The 16,646-nt window shown below is 41.3% G+C and overlaps 1 protein-coding gene across 1 annotated transcript in view; it reads right to left on the bottom strand.

Annotated features, from left to right (window-relative positions):
• Positions 1-16,646, bottom strand: part of MBD5 (methyl-CpG binding domain protein 5) — a 121,775-nt gene that overhangs the window by 32,024 nt on the left and 73,105 nt on the right. The window contains 2 exon segments of the mRNA XM_030951798.1: positions 2,430-3,114; positions 11,163-11,220. Of these exon segments, the coding sequence (XP_030807658.1) occupies positions 2,430-2,542 (113 nt within the window). The 5' untranslated portion in view covers positions 2,543-3,114; positions 11,163-11,220.

Raw genomic sequence — 16,646 nt, 5'->3', positions numbered from 1 at the left:
CTACCAGGTAATGAAAACCAGTTAATGAATGGATTTAATCTTGATTTAATCCAAAGCAACTGCTGACAGCTGACAGGAAAGCATCTGTGCTTTCCAAGGAGGCACAAACAGAGAGTCTTTATTCAGCTGGGATCATCTATTCCACTTGAATCATGTCAGATCTTAATATATCCACTAATTTTTCCCGGGGATAGCTGTGGAGTCAATATTGTTTGACCTTTCCTTGCCTCCAGGAAGGCTGTGCACGCTGGCAGGGCAGAGAGGAGCTTGTGGAAACTCAATCCTGGAGCATTCAGCTGCCCTCAGAGCCCTGGGGATGCTCCATGGCAGGCAGGAGATTGGATTATTGCACTTCCACCTTTCCAACCAGCACCTCCTGCTCTGGGCCTTGCACCACACACGAGTGTAAAACACTTTCAGTCATCAGAAACTCTGAGAAAGTGACCAGAAAATTCACCAAGGAATAAAAAAATACATTGGAAAACTTGGGAAGAGGGCAGTAAAGAGCTTCATTAAAGCTGTTGTGTAGAACTTTTTAGGGTTGTGGAAAATGAAGTTCAAAAGCTGAGTGGGATCATCAGGTACATAAACTACCAGAAAATTCACTATTCAGAAAATTATAAGAAGCTGCCATAAAATCACAGAATTCAAAGAAAAATAGATTGAAAAAAACACATTGGAAAACTTGGGAAGAGGGCAGTAAAGAGCTTCATTAAAGCTGTTGTGTAGAACTTTTTAGGGCTGTGGAAAACCAAATTCAAAAGCTGAGTGGGGTCATCAGGTAAATAAACTACCAGAAAATTCACTATTCAGAAAATTATAAGAAGCTGCCATAAAATCATGGAATTCAAAGAATAAAAAAATACATTGGAAAACTTGGGGAGAGGGCAGTAAAGAGCTTCATTAAAGCTGTTGTGTAGAACTTTTTAGGGTTGTGGAAAATGAAATTCAAAAGCTGAGTGAGGTCATCAGGTAAATATAAGCACCAGAAAATTCACCAAGAAATAAAAAAATTCATTGGAAAACTTGGGAAAAGGGCAGGTATAACATGAGCTTCCCCAAAGCTGTTGTGTAAAACTTTTTAGGGCTGTGGAAAATGGAGTTCAAAAGCTGAGTGAGATCACCAGGTACACAAAAACATCACAGCATTATTTTCCTGATGTCTGGATATAGAGATTATTGGGGAAAAAACCCCAATCCACAACTTTTTCTTTCCCATTGACCTGTAAGTGAGGCAGAGGCCCAGGGAATTAGAGCTGCAATGAGAAATCCAAGGGCAGGGTGGTTTCTCTGTGCCATGGGCTGGGGTTGATTCTGCTCATGGAGAACACAAACAAGAAATCCTGCAGTGCTTCTCATCCTTCATGGTAGCTCAGTGTAAAATTGGAGTGTGCTCTGGCTCATTAAAGACTTTTGTATTGGTAATACACAAAATGTTGGGAGAAGTGGTTATTTTAATCACAGAACAGTGGAAGAAATGTAAGCAAATAACTGAGTGATAATCACAAATTTGTGTGCTGCAAACCCAATGTCCCCACATTTTATAAAGCTAACTTTGATAGTTTTTTCCAATAATATTTAATTTAGGTTCTCTTTGTCTGAACACATTTATTTCATAGCAATTTCAATGCATTTCTTTGTGACCATTCCAGGGCAAAGCAAAAAAAAAAATCCAATAAACTAAGAAAATAAATAAAGTAACTAAAACTTTGGATTTAGGTCTATGTTCTTGGGTTTTTTTACCCACATGAGAAATGTGAGGTATCCATAAAAGTTGGAGAACATCAGGGACAGTGAACACAGAACCTTCACAAGCATAAAAATGGGTTTGGAGCTATGAGTGGTCACATGACTTAAATTTACTTGGAAAAGAATCACAAAATCATGGAATGGTTTGGGTTGGAAGGGATCTGAAGCTCATCCAGCTCCAATCCCTGCTCAGGAACACCTCCCACCATCCCAGGGTGCTCCAAGCCCCAGTGTCCAACCTGGCCTGGGACACTTCAGGGATCCAGGGGCAGCCCCAGCTGCTCTGGGAATCCCAGCCCAGCCCAAATTTACTTGGAAAAGAATCACAAAACCATGGAATGGTTTGGGTTGGAAGGGATCTGAAGCTCATCCAGCTCCAATCCCTGCCCAGGAACACCTCCCACCGTCCCAGGGTGCTCCAAGCCCTGCCCAGCCTGGCCTGGAACTCTTCCAGGGATCCAGGGGCAGCCCCAGCTGCTCTGGGAATCCCATCCCTGCCCCTCCCCACCCTTCCCAAAATCCCACCTACATCTCCCCTCCTTCAGCTCCCGAGACCATCTTGCGCTTGAGGAACAGCTCCTTGACGTTTTTGAGCAGAAGGAAGGAGCTGAGCCAGGAACTCCCTGCACATCCCGGCCAAACTGCACCAAACCCCAGCCCAGCCCCTGGGGTGACCTTACCTGATGTAGAGAACTCCACTTTGGTCCACCCTCCGCTGCCAACCAACGGGAACTTGCACTGCTGGTGGCCCTCCATCCGTGTCCCCTCCGTCACACTCCTTCCCACCATTCATTTTCCTGTTTCTGGTTATGAGTCTTCAGAGATATCAACAGGAAGGTGATATCCTTTTACTACATGTCATCCTGGCCTCCCAAAGCAGGCCCTGCAGCACAGCTTCCCCCAAATCCTACAAAGTGCATCGGGAGGCTCCAGCTCAGTTTGAAACCAAGTCCTTAAAAGTGGCCATTTTGGTTAATGAGTCACTTTCCCATTATAATCCACATTAAATATGCAATGTTTAACTCCTTATATATTCATAAGGATGAACTATATAGATAAAAATTAGTGCTTCCAACTTGGGAAAATCATAATTCACCAATCCTTTGTTACCTGTCAGAAAGGAGAACGGGGAAAAGGAGAATTTCTAGTTCAACAGCATGATGGCTACAAGCTTGATGACTGTCTAAGATAACTTGTGTTTTGTGAAAGCTCGTCTCATTTTTATAAACATGAGTCAGATCCAATACCTCCAGGTATTACACCCTTTATATGCCACATTCTTTTTGTTTTCTTTTTATCTTCTGGTCATGATCCAAGTTGTCTTCTTGAGGTTCTTTGCTGACTCCTTGGCTCCAATCAAACAGCCTGAAAGATAAAGATGTGGGAAACACGTGAGCTCTCCCCTCCAGCCTTCCAGCCCGGTGCAGTAACTCAGAGAGATGTTTACAGCTGCAGCCATTTCCACAGCTTCAAATCAAAGTTTTAAATGTCAGTGGAACCATCAAAACAAGGCTCAGAGCAAACAGAATCCTGCCAGCATTTTCTATTTATACGTGGATGTAATTGAGCTACATCTTAAAAGCTACAAGAGTCCAAGTGCTGTTAAATAGTTGATGTGGAGTTTGGGTGAATTAAGGGATGCATCTTTTCACTGAATATTTTCACATATGCTTCTGTTCACAACCATCAGCAGATGACTAAATTAATGCCCTTTAAAAATTGTCTAGAAAACTGAATGAATTTCATGTGAAGGAAGCTGCTTCTAGGCGTTGGTAATATCCATAAAAATGCAAACCTCCTGCATTTCGACTGAATTAAAATAATCATCCCACCAAAAAATTGGGTAATAAAAAGGGAAAAGCCAGCAGTGGTGACTGATCTCTGAATACCTTTGAAACAATCTGAATATCCTCAGGAATAATTCCCCTCAGAGATTCTCTCTCATGACAGGAGTTGAGTCATTCCCCCCAAAATAGTCTTTTCGAGCTGACCAGGTGAGACTTAACACTTGAGACTGGACATTTTATTAAGGTGAGACAAATGTGGAATATGGGATTTAAATAGTAAATACACCAGAAAAAGGCAATAATCCTAAATTCAAATATAGGATGGCATGCATGACTGCTGTAGCAACATCATTAGGAGAGTTTATTTGGAATCAGGTGTCAATCCTGCCTTATTCCCAACACTAACATTATGCCAACATGTTAAAACATAATAAATGTTATAGACCTGACTGACTTTAATAAGAAAAGGGGTTTTTTTAAAGTCAGAAATGGAACATAAAGACATTTCTGCAATAACACCACATTACATCTATATTTAACAGTAATAACAGCTCCTTCCTTCAAGACCACTAAAGGAAGACTACAGAGGCATAAATATAGTCCTGGAAAATATTCCCTTAAGTACCCTCATGCAGAACATTCCCTTTAGAAGTACTGCTTAGAAATGTAAAGTTCCAAATGCTCCAAAATTAAAAAAAAAAAACACACCCTCACCAGGGCATTTCCAAGCAGGCTCTGGATATAAGGAGCTGGTCGGCCAGACCCCCTCCACTGAGGGGCTGGAATCTAAATTGGCCAAAGGTTGGAATGTTGGATGTTGCAGGAAGGTAGAAAAAACATAAAGAAAAGCTTTATAAAATCAAACCTGCTCTGCTCTATCAGGAGCTGGCCTGTCATTGCTTCGAGGGCAAGCTGGCACTTTGCAGGTTCCCAGGTGAAAGCAATCCTGGTGTGAGCAGGTCCTTAACACAACCATCTATTGCTGGGTGAAAATCAACTTACACCTGTACATCAACTAGTGTTGCTTATTCCTATGTGAAAATCAACTTACACCTGTATATAAATTAGTTTTGCTTATTGCTGGGTAAAAAAAACAACTTACACCCGTATATCAACTGGTTTTGATTATTGATGGGTCAAAACCAACTTACACCTGTATATAAACTGTTTCTGTTTATTCCTGGGTGAAAATCAACTTACACCTGTATATAAACTGGTTTTGATTATTGCTGGGTCAAAAACAACTTACACCTGTATAAACTGCTTTTGTTTATTGCTAGGTGAAAAACAACTTACACCTGTATATAAACTGTTTCTGTTTATTCCTGGGTTAAAATCAACTTACACCTGTATATCAACTGGTTTTGCTTATTCCTGGGTTAAAATCAACTAACACCTGTATATAAACTAGTTTTGCTTATTCCTGGGTTAAAATCAACTTACACCTGTAGAAACTGCTTTTACACCTTAGATAGAAAAATGAAAACTATCTCTCACAAACAACTTTTCCTGCATCAGGAGTTTGAGTGACCAATCAGTACAGAGTAACAACTTGTTAATTGCCAATAAAGAAATTGGCAGTAAAGCACCTGACCAATTGGAGCCCCACCTGAGGTCAGTAGAACTGTATAAAAAGGAGTTATGTGAATGAAGAATGGGCTTTTCCACCATGCAGAAAATGCAGTCTGTGTGATTTATTCCCATCTTGGGAGGCTTTTCCCAACCTCAATGAGTGTGATTCCAGTTTTTCTGCAGGATGGAGGCTGCTGGAGTGGGCTGGCCCTGCTCTGCAGGGATCTGATCCACATCCCCAAGCATCCCAAGGGATGCAATCCTTGGCCAGCCCAGGGTGGGGAAGGGACAGGGGCCTGCTGAGCTCCTGCCCCACCAAGGTCACCCGGGATGTCCCATGGACACCTTGTCATGTCACAATCCACCCTTTCATCTCTCGGGCTGCCACACAGCAATAGGATTTGGAGAGCTCTTGGCAGCAGTTCAGGGCTTGCTCAGGTTTTCAGTTCAGAAATTTGGGGGTTTGAGTGGTTTTATCCTGACTAAGGAGGGAGCAGATGAGGTTTCATCAAAAGCAGGCCAGAATTTCCATGGTGAAATTCCATCATAAGCCACACATGGGAAGTCCCTGGGTGTTATTTAATTAATTTAATAACACCACACGACTCAAAGCTCTACTGGAGCAGAGATTTACAACAACAGGAGCAGAGGGAACGGCCTCAGGCTGGCCCAGGGCAGCTCAGGGTGGGCACAGCAGGAATTTCCCCATGGAAAGGGGGCTCAGGGATTGGAGCTGCCCAGGGAGGTTTGCAGTGCCCATCCCTGGAGGTGCCCCAGGAATTCTGGAGGTGGCACTCAGGGCTCTGGGGACAGGGTGGGGATGGGCACAGCTGGGACTTTGGGACCTTGGAGCTCTTTTCCCACCTCATTTCTGGGATCCTGAGCACCAGAATCCCAAAGGCTTCTCCCAGAAGGGAATATCCATCAATCCAACCCCCAGCAGCAGAGGTGTCCCTGGCCCAGCCCCTTCTGGCAGGGAACATTTTGTGTTCCCCCACAGCTCCAAACCCCTCACACCAACAACAGAAAAGGAGCCCTGAAAGTCCTTAAAGTCCCAGTTTTGCATTTTGGGGGAAAAATTCTTCCTGGCAAGGGTGGCCAACCTTGGTAGGAGCTGCCCAGGGAGGTTTGCAGTGCCCATCCCTGGAGGTGTCCCAGGAATTCTGGAGGTGGCACTCAGGGCTCTGGGCTGGGGACAGGGTGGGGATGGGCACAGCTTGGATTCCATGGCCCTGGAGGGCTTTTCCACCCTCAGGGATCTGGGATTCAGTGACTGCAGAGCCACCCCACCTCCTAGTGCACCACTTGCCCCTTCCCCATCCCAGCACTCTCTGAAGTATTTTGGACTGGGATGCAAAGGAGTTGGGTTTTGGACCAAACCCAAAGGATCCTGGACACTGGAAGGAATCCAAAGGGCTGATTTCCATCAGCCATGGAATAAATCCCTCTCCTCAGTAATCTCCTGGCAGCTCCAGACAAGCCCTGTTATCTCACCACAACTTCCCACATCCAAAGCAGCGACTGCTTTCTGCCCCGTGCCAGCACATCATGTTTAGATTTGTTCTGCAGTCCAGTTTCATCAGGATATCCTTCAAAAGATTTCACTGTCCAACTATGCAAAACTACACAGAATTCCTTCCCCCTTTAGCCCCCTCGTCCCCTTCCCCACACGGAAAATTTCTCCTTCATTTTCATCTGCTGCAAGTGTGGTTTCAATTTTTAATGGGACTCTCTCCCTTTTTTTGAAATGTTGGATTTCAGGCAGCCTCTTTGCACATTCAGCTGCTAATATTTACTTTAACAATTTTTGAGTCAAGTGGGAAAAACAGAAAACTCGACAGGATGTAAAAAGAAATTTAAATTAGATATTAATTGTCTGGATTCCAATCTGTTACACATGATACTGATAATATTTATTTTATTAGTAAGTGGATGTTGGGCCAATTAAGACAAATTTTGACAGGCTGATATTGCAAATCATGGAATGGTTTGGGTTGGAAAGATCTTAAAGCCCATTTTGTGCCACCCCCAGGGACACCTTCCACCATCCCAGGTTGCTCCAACCCTCTGAGTAACCAATATATTGAATATATCTTGAAATATAATCTAAATCTCTCCCTTGTCCTCCAAATACTTTTGGTGCTCCATTGCTTTTTTCTTACATGAATTTGAAGTGCCCAACCATTGCATGGATCACAAAGGAGCTCCATAACCCCTGCCTGGCTCTCTGAGGCACAAATCCCAGTCCCCACCTATGGAATGGCCACATTTTGGATATAAAGCTATGTAGACATTTAGAAAAAACACCAAGCACTGCTCAGAGACACAAATTACAATCTCATTTTTGAGATTTTTCCTTTCTAGCACTGAAAAACCTCCAAAATGAGAAATGCTCTCAAATCACAGTCCTGGGGTTTCAGAACTAATAAGGAATTTTAGCTTCTTAAAAAGCATCACTTTCAAAGCACTCAGTGAAAAGGAGTTTTTATTTCGTTACCACTTGCACATTATTAATCTGTTTAAGTCTATCAAAGCAATTAGCCAGGATTCTCCTGAATCATCTAATTAGATACAAATGCTGCATCATTTTTTGGGAATGCTTTCCCAGTTTGAAAAGCAGCATTCTCCTGACTAATTAGATCAGTGGTGAATACTTTATGAAAGACTATTTTTAGGCCAGTGAGTCAACAAACAAAAGTGCCTGAAGTAAGAAGGAAACCTTGAATCCTTCAGGATTCTTTTCCTTGGGCTGGTGTCCAGGGCCAGGGCACAGCCCTACACAGGATTTACTCATGGTTTACTCATGATAAACATGATATACTTGTGGTATATCTCCAACACCATCTCACTTGGAAATACAGAGTATTAAGGATGTTTCACCACAACCAGAGAATTGCTCTGCACTGAATGACTTCATTAAAATGAGCATTTTAAACTGCCCCAGTGCCAGCTCACTTCACAGCCCAACCAGCTCTGATATTATTTCTAACTTTTAAAGCAGGTTTTTATCTATAACAAGGTTTATAGTCTCTTATTTTATACCACACTTGATGCTGTGGAGTTTTTTTAGGATTGGAATTTAACCCCTCTATAAAATAATTCCCTGGAAGTGCCCAAGGATCAGCTGGATGTGGCACTCAGTGCTCTGGGCTGGTGACAAGGTGGGGACTGGCCACAGGCTGGGCTCAGCTTTGGAGGCCTTTTCCAACCTGGATGATTCCCTGGCAGCCATCTGGGTGAATTCATAAACAACAAACTCCAGAAATATCCACAAATAACAAAAAATCCACAAGGATTCCGGGCCCCTGGAATTCCTGGCCCTGTTCTCCAGAGCCAGGAGCCCCCTGGATATTCCCCAGCTCCCAGCACAGGGGTGGGAAATTCATTTTCCCAAGCCTCCAAAGCAGCCACTTCAGCCCTACACTATAAAACAACAGGAAAATGATTTTCATAGAGAAAATCTGATTTATCTGCATGGAATCCAGGAGATCTTTAGGAACACGTCACATAAATCCCTTGGGGCATTTTGGATCAGGGTGCTGTTAAGTGATCAGATATAAATCTGATATCAGCAATCAGACAGAAATCTGATAACAGAAATCAGATAGAAATCTGATATCAGCAATCAGAAATCTGATATCAGTAATCAGATATAAATCTGATATCAGTGATCAGATATAAATCTGATATCAGTAATCAGATAGAAATCTGGTATCAGTAATCAGAAATCTGATATCGGCAATCAGATAGAAATCTGGTATCAGTAATCAGAAATCTGATATCAGCAATCAGATAGAAATCTGATATCAGTAATCAGACAGAAATCTGATATCAGTAATCAGAAATCTGATATTAGCAATCAGATAGAAATCTGATATCAGTGATCAGATAGAAATCTGATATCAGTAATCAGAAATCCAATATCAGTAATCAGACAGAAATCTGATATCAGTAATCAGACAGAAATCTGATACCTTCCCACCAGGGAAAAATCAGAGTATCTTGAATTTTGGGGATTTAATTGTGCCAGTAAAGTCATCCAAGGCAATGGACAATGGGCTGAGCTGGGAAGGAGCAGGATTCCTTCATGGACAGCACCAATCCCTAAAATCTCCTCACTAAAATCTTCTTTTAATCCATTTTTCTGTGCAATTCCCAAAGCTGGGAGCAACTGAGGCTGTCACTTCCAATGAAAGACTGGATAAAGATACAGAGACCTCTGAAAGGCTTTGCACAAAAAAAAAGCCCAAAAAAAAGCAGGAAATAAAAGGATTTTGTTTTTAACGCTCACCCCTGGCTGTTCACTATGGATTTATTAATATTTATTTATAATTTAATAACATGTTCATTAAGTCTACCCCATGGAAGGACAGCCAGGATGCTCTTCAGGCTTTTCACCACCTGGAATTTTTTCTTTCCAAGGGGAATAGATCAGAACTGTGCATGTGACCCAGACCTATTTTGTGTCAGCACGATGGCAACACTCAGATTTTGTCAAAATTAAAGTTAATATTTGGTGTACACCAGAAATCAGCTAAGAATGATGTCACTGTTATCCCAACCTTTCCTAGAGAATATCATTAAATGGAATATTATCAGGAATATGTTAATGAGAATGGAGAAACTTCACATCCACTTTACTTTAGGGGAATTTGGATAAAGAAATGAAGGATTTTCTTTCAATTGTCAAGTTTCAGCCTTGCAAAAAGCTGATATTATTCAGCATAGTTTTGCAATGCTTTTATAATGAAGATTATAGGAATTTCAGGAATTTTTGATAGAGAATGTTCAGAAAATATTTAATAAACTGATGCAGAAATTGAGGAGGAAATAACTATTTGTAAGTGTTCAGCTCTGCTGTACACTATTGACTCAAGAGGTTACCAGGGAAATGGAAATTTGGGAAAATAAAGACTGAATTCAAAAGGAAAAAATACATTTGAACAGAACTCTTTCAAAAAATGACCATGAAAATTCAATTAGATTAAAAAAAATCAAGACTCCTGGAAATCTGGGAAAAGGCTCCAAGCACTGGAATAACAATTTTTGAATAGCCCCAAATCTCCATTAATTCTGAGGCCAAAAATTGAAGCAATAAATGGCAAAAATGAAACCCATCCTCCCATATTTTCAATGCAGAGGTCTCAAGAAACAATATCAACCTCCTTTGTATCAGACACCTGAAGTTGAGGATGGAGCAATATTTCAATAATTTGAATTATTCAGCCCGAGTTCCTGTGCGGGAGAATGTCAGAACTGTAGCAAGATTGCAAATTAAACCCATAAATTATGCTTTGGTGCCAAAGTAGTAATCATGTGACTGTACTATTTTTAGACCCTTGGAATTTTTTCTCCAAGTGCCCCTTTTTCAACTGTTTATTGAATTACGTAGCTCTGCTCAGCGAATTCCCTGATGAAAACACACTTAAGGTATTAAAAAATATATGGCAACAATAAAAATCAGCTCTTCAGACACCTTAGTGCAAACCCTCCTGCCTGATTTGGCATAAATGGAATAATATTGGAGAGTCTGGACTGCCTCTGGACCCTGAAAATCTGATTAATCTCTCCATTAGCAGATAATTACTTACTAATTGAATGTAGAAGTATTTGGAGAATTTGGCCTCACTATTTTATTTGAGAGAGTTTTCTCTGTTTTCTAAGAAAAAAAATAAAAAAGGACGCAAAAGTTCAAGGATTTTTTTTTTTTTTAAAGTGATTTTAATTCTTTTAAATGCCAAATGTTTCCTTCTTGCTGTAGCAGAGATTTATTAGTTATGAGTTTAATAATTTTTAAATCAATCTTGATGAAGATTTGTATACATGACCTTTCCTTCTCCAGCCCCTTTTTCTACTCACACTGCTCTGAGTCAGCTCTTTCCTGAATTCTTCCATTTGATTTAAAAATATTCTTGCTCACCCCGCCATCAAAACATCACCTTTTTTTTTGGTATTTAAAACCTTTGCAAGCAGTAAGGCCCACAGAAAGTGATTTTTAATGTATTAATTAAGAGCAGGACAAGGGGATTGAGATGAAAATGACAAAATCCTGACCTTTTTCCTCACTAAGGATTAGATTGAAGGTGGCTCTGTTCATCTTGTTCACTCCAAGCTGGAAAAGAATCAGTTAAAACAAAAAATAAGCAATAGTGAGCAACACACCCCACTAAGGGCATTAAGATTCCAATATTAAATGACTCTTTAATTATTTCTTCATATTTATAAACACTTAGAAAGGTTTCTTAGGATAAATGATGGAGTAACTATTTCCACTTCTTGTTTTGTTCACATTTCATTTCTATCAAACATCACAGCGTGGAAAAAAGAATCTAATATTTAAGAAACTGCCAGTGGATGATTTCTTTTTACAATACCAGCCTTACTCCATTTAATCTGAATTCTGGCAACACAAATGATCAAAATTGTTGCCTACTTTTAAATAAAATTTTGCGCTTCAGGAGTGTCTGGCTGCCCCAAGCCCTTCAGTCAGATTTACTTTTTAAGCAAGCCAAGGTATTTTTAGCCCACTAAAAGGAGCAAAGTGCCTCAAAGTTGGTGTCTGTGTATTTTGGGGATGAATTTTTGCATAAAAATGATCAGATGTGTTCACACCATCACCTTAATAAGGATAAATTTCCTTGGCCAATCAAGTGAGGAGTGGAGCTTGGCTGCTGGGAAATGAACCAGCTGATTTTAGGATAAAACATTCCCTGCTTCAGAGCAGAAACATTCCTTGGAGGGGATTTGCCAAACATGATACATTTATTTTATATATACATATATTTTATATGTATATTTATTTATGTTATTTATCCAAACATGATACATTTATTTTATATATACATATATTTTATATATATCCAAACATGATACCTTTATTTTATATGTACATATATTTTATATGTATATTGATTTATGTTATTTATCCAAACATGATACCTTTATTTTATATATACATATATTTTATATGTATATTGATTTATGTTATTTATCCAAACATGATACATTTCTTTTATATATACATATATTTTATATGTATATTTATTTATGTTATTTATCCACACATGATACATTTCTTTTTAATGCTCAGTAAGGTGGTACCTGCTGGTGATGCTCAGCTCTGCCCTGCCAGGAATCCCTGGCTTTGCTCTGAAAAATCTGATTTTCCTGCATGAGGAATGCCCCCAAAGCAGGCAGAAAAAGTTTGGTTCTCTTCAGAAGGAGCTAAACAAAAGGGTGAATCACAGTCAGGAGTAAGAAAATTCCACCAGCTCATCAAAGCAAGGAAAAGAAAAATGAGAGTAAGGCACCCAGAAATTAAAACCATGTGGCCTTTAAGGATGCAGCACATCCAAGAGTTGAGAACAAAGCTCCAAAAAAGATAAGAGCCTGGAAAAGGCACTGCCTCATCCCAGCTGAAGGACAATCTATATCCCAACTCACAACTCAAACAGTTCTTCATTCTCTGACAGGGCCCCAAAACCAGCTCTGAAATTGCCTAACACAGATATTGAGGATGTTCTGCTCCAAAAAGTGAATTATTGGGGAAATGTGGGCAAAGAAGCACTCAGACAGCTCTTCATCCCAACATATTTAACTTTGGTGCTGCAGGTATTTATTTCTCATGTTCCTCTGCAGCAGCTCCTGGACTCCAACTTCCAAAGGCTGCTGAACCCAAATTTCCCTCTGTCTGAAACAAAAGCTTTTCAAAGCATTTTATTTAAGAAAACAAAAGTCCTTTGGTTCATTTTTACTGCACACCTTCAACTGAAAGGTGCTGTCATGGCTGGAAAAGGTTTGCAGGGAAATGAGACACATTGAATCCCAAAATTAAGGTGACAATTAAACTGAGGATGTGAATGAAGAGGGAGAGCAAAATGCTCAGCCCATGGCCAGTGGGGAAGGTCAAAATTCCTGACATTTTCTCTGGAAGCTCCTTCCTTGTGTGTTTTTTAAAGTTTCCTGACAGTGATAGGTAAAATATCCCAGTTTTCCATCCATATTTGCAGTCAGATAGGAGGTTAAACAAAAAAACCCTTGGCTTGTTTTCTCTTTCCATCTCTCCTAAATTACATGGTGCAACCTGAACTTGCTTTTTAGATGTTGAGGTTTTTTTTAATCTACAGAGCAACCCCCACCACTGCTTTGATAAAACCCTCTTATCTCTTTTTTCTGCCCATCCTACAGTGTTCCCTTTTTTCCTACAATAAACAAACCCAACCCTTTCAGCTGTTCTTTAAGAGCCCTGATTTCTAAATCTGGCACGGGCTGCTTGCTCTGCTTTGCATTCCTCTGGCTAATACCAATTTAAATGACATTTATTTCTTAAAATTTAATGAATGAACATTAACATTTATTTTAAAATAAATAAGGAATAAATATTTTAATTTTTAATATTATTTTTATAATATTATTTTTTTTAATTATAGGGGTAGGTCTAATATTGCAAAACACCTCCTGCCTGTGATGTCACCAAAAGCAAAGACACACCAAGAAAATCTGGGATACTTTTAAGGAATGAAGAGATTCCAATGGAAGGAGAATCCCAGAATGGTTGGAGGGACCCATGGGCAGGGACACCTTTCACTATCCTGGACACTTCCAGAGATGAGGAATCCACAACTTCTTTGGGAATTCTGTGCCAGGGCCTCGCGACCCTCACAGGGAAGAAGAGATTGACATAAAATTCCACCAAGGAATTTTTGGGAGCTCTTGTGATTAGTTCTCCCTAATCAGGGACAGATCTCAATAAAGGGATTCCAAATGAGTTGTGACCATCACTGATTCTGAGGGAATGCTGCACACATCAGTTCAGAGGGGATCAGACAGAATTCCACATTTCCTCTGAAGAAAAAAGTCCTGGTAAGAATGAAAATGTGTTTAAAATCCTTATTTTGATCCAACAAATATTGTACAGTGACTCACTAAGATGCCCAACACTACACTGTAGATGTAACTTCATTTAAAAATAAAACCACACACATTTCCTTCAACTGGGCCACTTCAGATTAGGGATCTCTTCAGCCTTTTCTGGAGGGATTTAAAAAAGCTTTGGAGAAATCTTAAAGCTATGGAATTAGCCTGGTATTTATAGCTCCGTTTCCAAGCGTGTTCTCTGAGCTTCCCAGGACGTTCCTTTTCCCCATCTGCTGGTTGTTGACATGGTGTAACCTTGTATTTTGATCAGGAAAATCTAGAAGGATGAGAGCATTTGATTTGATGTTGTGCTGGAGAGGCCTGGCTCCACCTCAGGCAGCTCCGCTTCGCTCCTCCACCACCATCCAGGGCAGGAATGGTGCTGCAGATTTTCCAACAGAGAACTGGAGTTCTATTGTTTGATTATGTCAAAATACATTACTCCCAGTTATGACTAATGCTCCATCTGAATCACAGCAGCACAAAATGGTGGGTTTTTTCCCCATTAAAATGCAGTGCCTCACATGCTGGCTGGATACAAACTCCTAAACTGAGGTCAGGAAAGTTTTTTCATTGTTCTCTTATCTAAAAGTCCATGTTTGGGTGCACTGTCTACCTTCCACCAAGGCATGAACTGCTGAACTGTTTACTTTTCTACTTCAGCACCATAAAATGTTGAAGATGCCTGATCTTCTGTCTGCTTTTTTAATGTTGCCTCAAATATTTTGTCTTAGAATTTCGCTGCCGCAGGGCAGAACTACCAAAAAAACCAAAAATTCCAAAGTTTCCTTAGAATACTCACCTACATTGCTTCTCATGGTCTTGCTTCAAGTTATCTTGGGGATCTTTTAGGGTTTTTAGAATTGCTGCTGCACTTTGAGCTTTGCTCTAGACAGTCTCCTGTGGTGCTCTCGATGATGGGCTATGTCCATTGGGGCCAGCTCCTTGCCTCCCTCCACCCCTCATGTGAGGAACTCCTGCACCCCACTTACATCTGCTGAGATAATCACAGGGTTTCAATTAAAACAACGAGCCAGAGGTTTTAATTCCACTTGTCCTGATTGCTTTGTAAGCCCCTACACAATTGCTTTGTAGCATAAACAAAGCAAGATTTGTTTCTAAGGAACGGCTTTGACTGGAACTGAAGATGCCTTTTGAGTTGAACTGATCCACACAAAAACCTCCAGCTAAAGACAAAAAAAGCTGAGTTTTGGAGCTGTGATGCTGCAAAAGGCCTTGGTGAGGTAGAAGTCTGTCTTAGGCTCGGGGTGTGTATTCTACTTTTGTTAGAGGTGGGGCAGTTATCTTCTGTTCATTGGGCAGTTTTCTTTATCTCTTCCACACCAATCCTCCCTCCAGGAGATCTGTTCATGGGTCATTAATTATTAATTATCTTCTGTTCATGGCCACTGAGTGTCCCTGCATGGCTGATAAAATTCCATCATCCCATTGGGAGATGCTCCGCCCAGGGGAGGAGCCAAGCATTCCTACCTGGATACAATCTGAGGTTTGGGACAGCACAGCAGCCTTTGCCCCCTGCATTCCCAGAGGAGCAGCTTTCTGCTGCCCTGCATTCCCAGAGGAGCAGCTTTCTGCTCCCTGCATTCCCAGAGGAGCAGCTTTCTGCTCCCTGCATTCCCAGAGGAGCAGCTTTCTGCTGCCCTGCATTGCCAGAGGAGCAGCTTTCTGCTGCCCTGCATTCCCAGAGGAGCAGCTTTCTCCTCCCCTGCATTGCCAGAGGAGCAGCTTTCTCCTGCCTGCATTGCCAGAGGAGCAGCTTTCTGCTGCCCTGCATTCCCAGAGGAGCAGCTTTCTCCTCCCCTGCATTGCCAGAGGAGCAGCTTTCTGCTGCCCTGCATTGCCAGAGGAGCAGCTTTCTGCTGCCCTGCATTCCCAGAGGAGCAGCTTTCTCCTCCCCTGCATTGCCAGAGGAGCAGCTTTCTGCTGCCCTGCATTCCCAGAGGAGCAGCTTTCTCCTCCCCTGCATTGCCAGAGGAGCAGCTTTCTGCTCCCTGCATTGCCAGAGGAGCAGCTTTCTGCTGCCCTGCATTGCCAGAGGAGCCCAGGCCCATCTGCAGCAGCCCTGGAGCTGCAGAGGAAAACTCCCCCCTTGTGCAGGATCCCTGCTCCAGCAGCAGCACAGCTGGCACTGCAGGAGGGCTGAGCCCCCATGGGATGGGGCTGTGCCACCCCCTGACACACAGGGGGGCAGCTCCTGCTCTCACTCTGGCAGTGGTTGGTTTTCTTTTTTTTTTTGTACTATTACATTTATATTCTTAATTTTTCTAGTAAAGAATTGTTATTCCTATTCCCATATCTTTGTCTGAGAGCCCCTTAATTTCAAAATTACAATAATTCAGAGAGAGGGGGGTTACATTTTCTATTTCATGGGAGGCTCTGCCTTCCTTAGCAGACACCTGTCTGTTCAAACCAAAACAAAGGTTCCACCACCGGAAGAAAAGGAGCTTCCTCTAAAGGCCTTGAGAAATCAACAGCAAAGCATCGTAAGAATTCATTTAAATGAATAATCTGATTTTGAATTTATCAAAATTAAATAGCAATAATAAATTAATTATAAAATTATCTGTACTGAGCACATGGAAATGGACTTACACAGTGACT

Source organism: Camarhynchus parvulus, chromosome 7 (assembly GCF_901933205.1).
Source record: "Camarhynchus parvulus chromosome 7, STF_HiC, whole genome shotgun sequence".
Taxonomy (NCBI): domain Eukaryota; kingdom Metazoa; phylum Chordata; class Aves; order Passeriformes; family Thraupidae; genus Camarhynchus; species Camarhynchus parvulus.
This window is presented reverse-complemented; position numbering and strand designations above follow the sequence as displayed.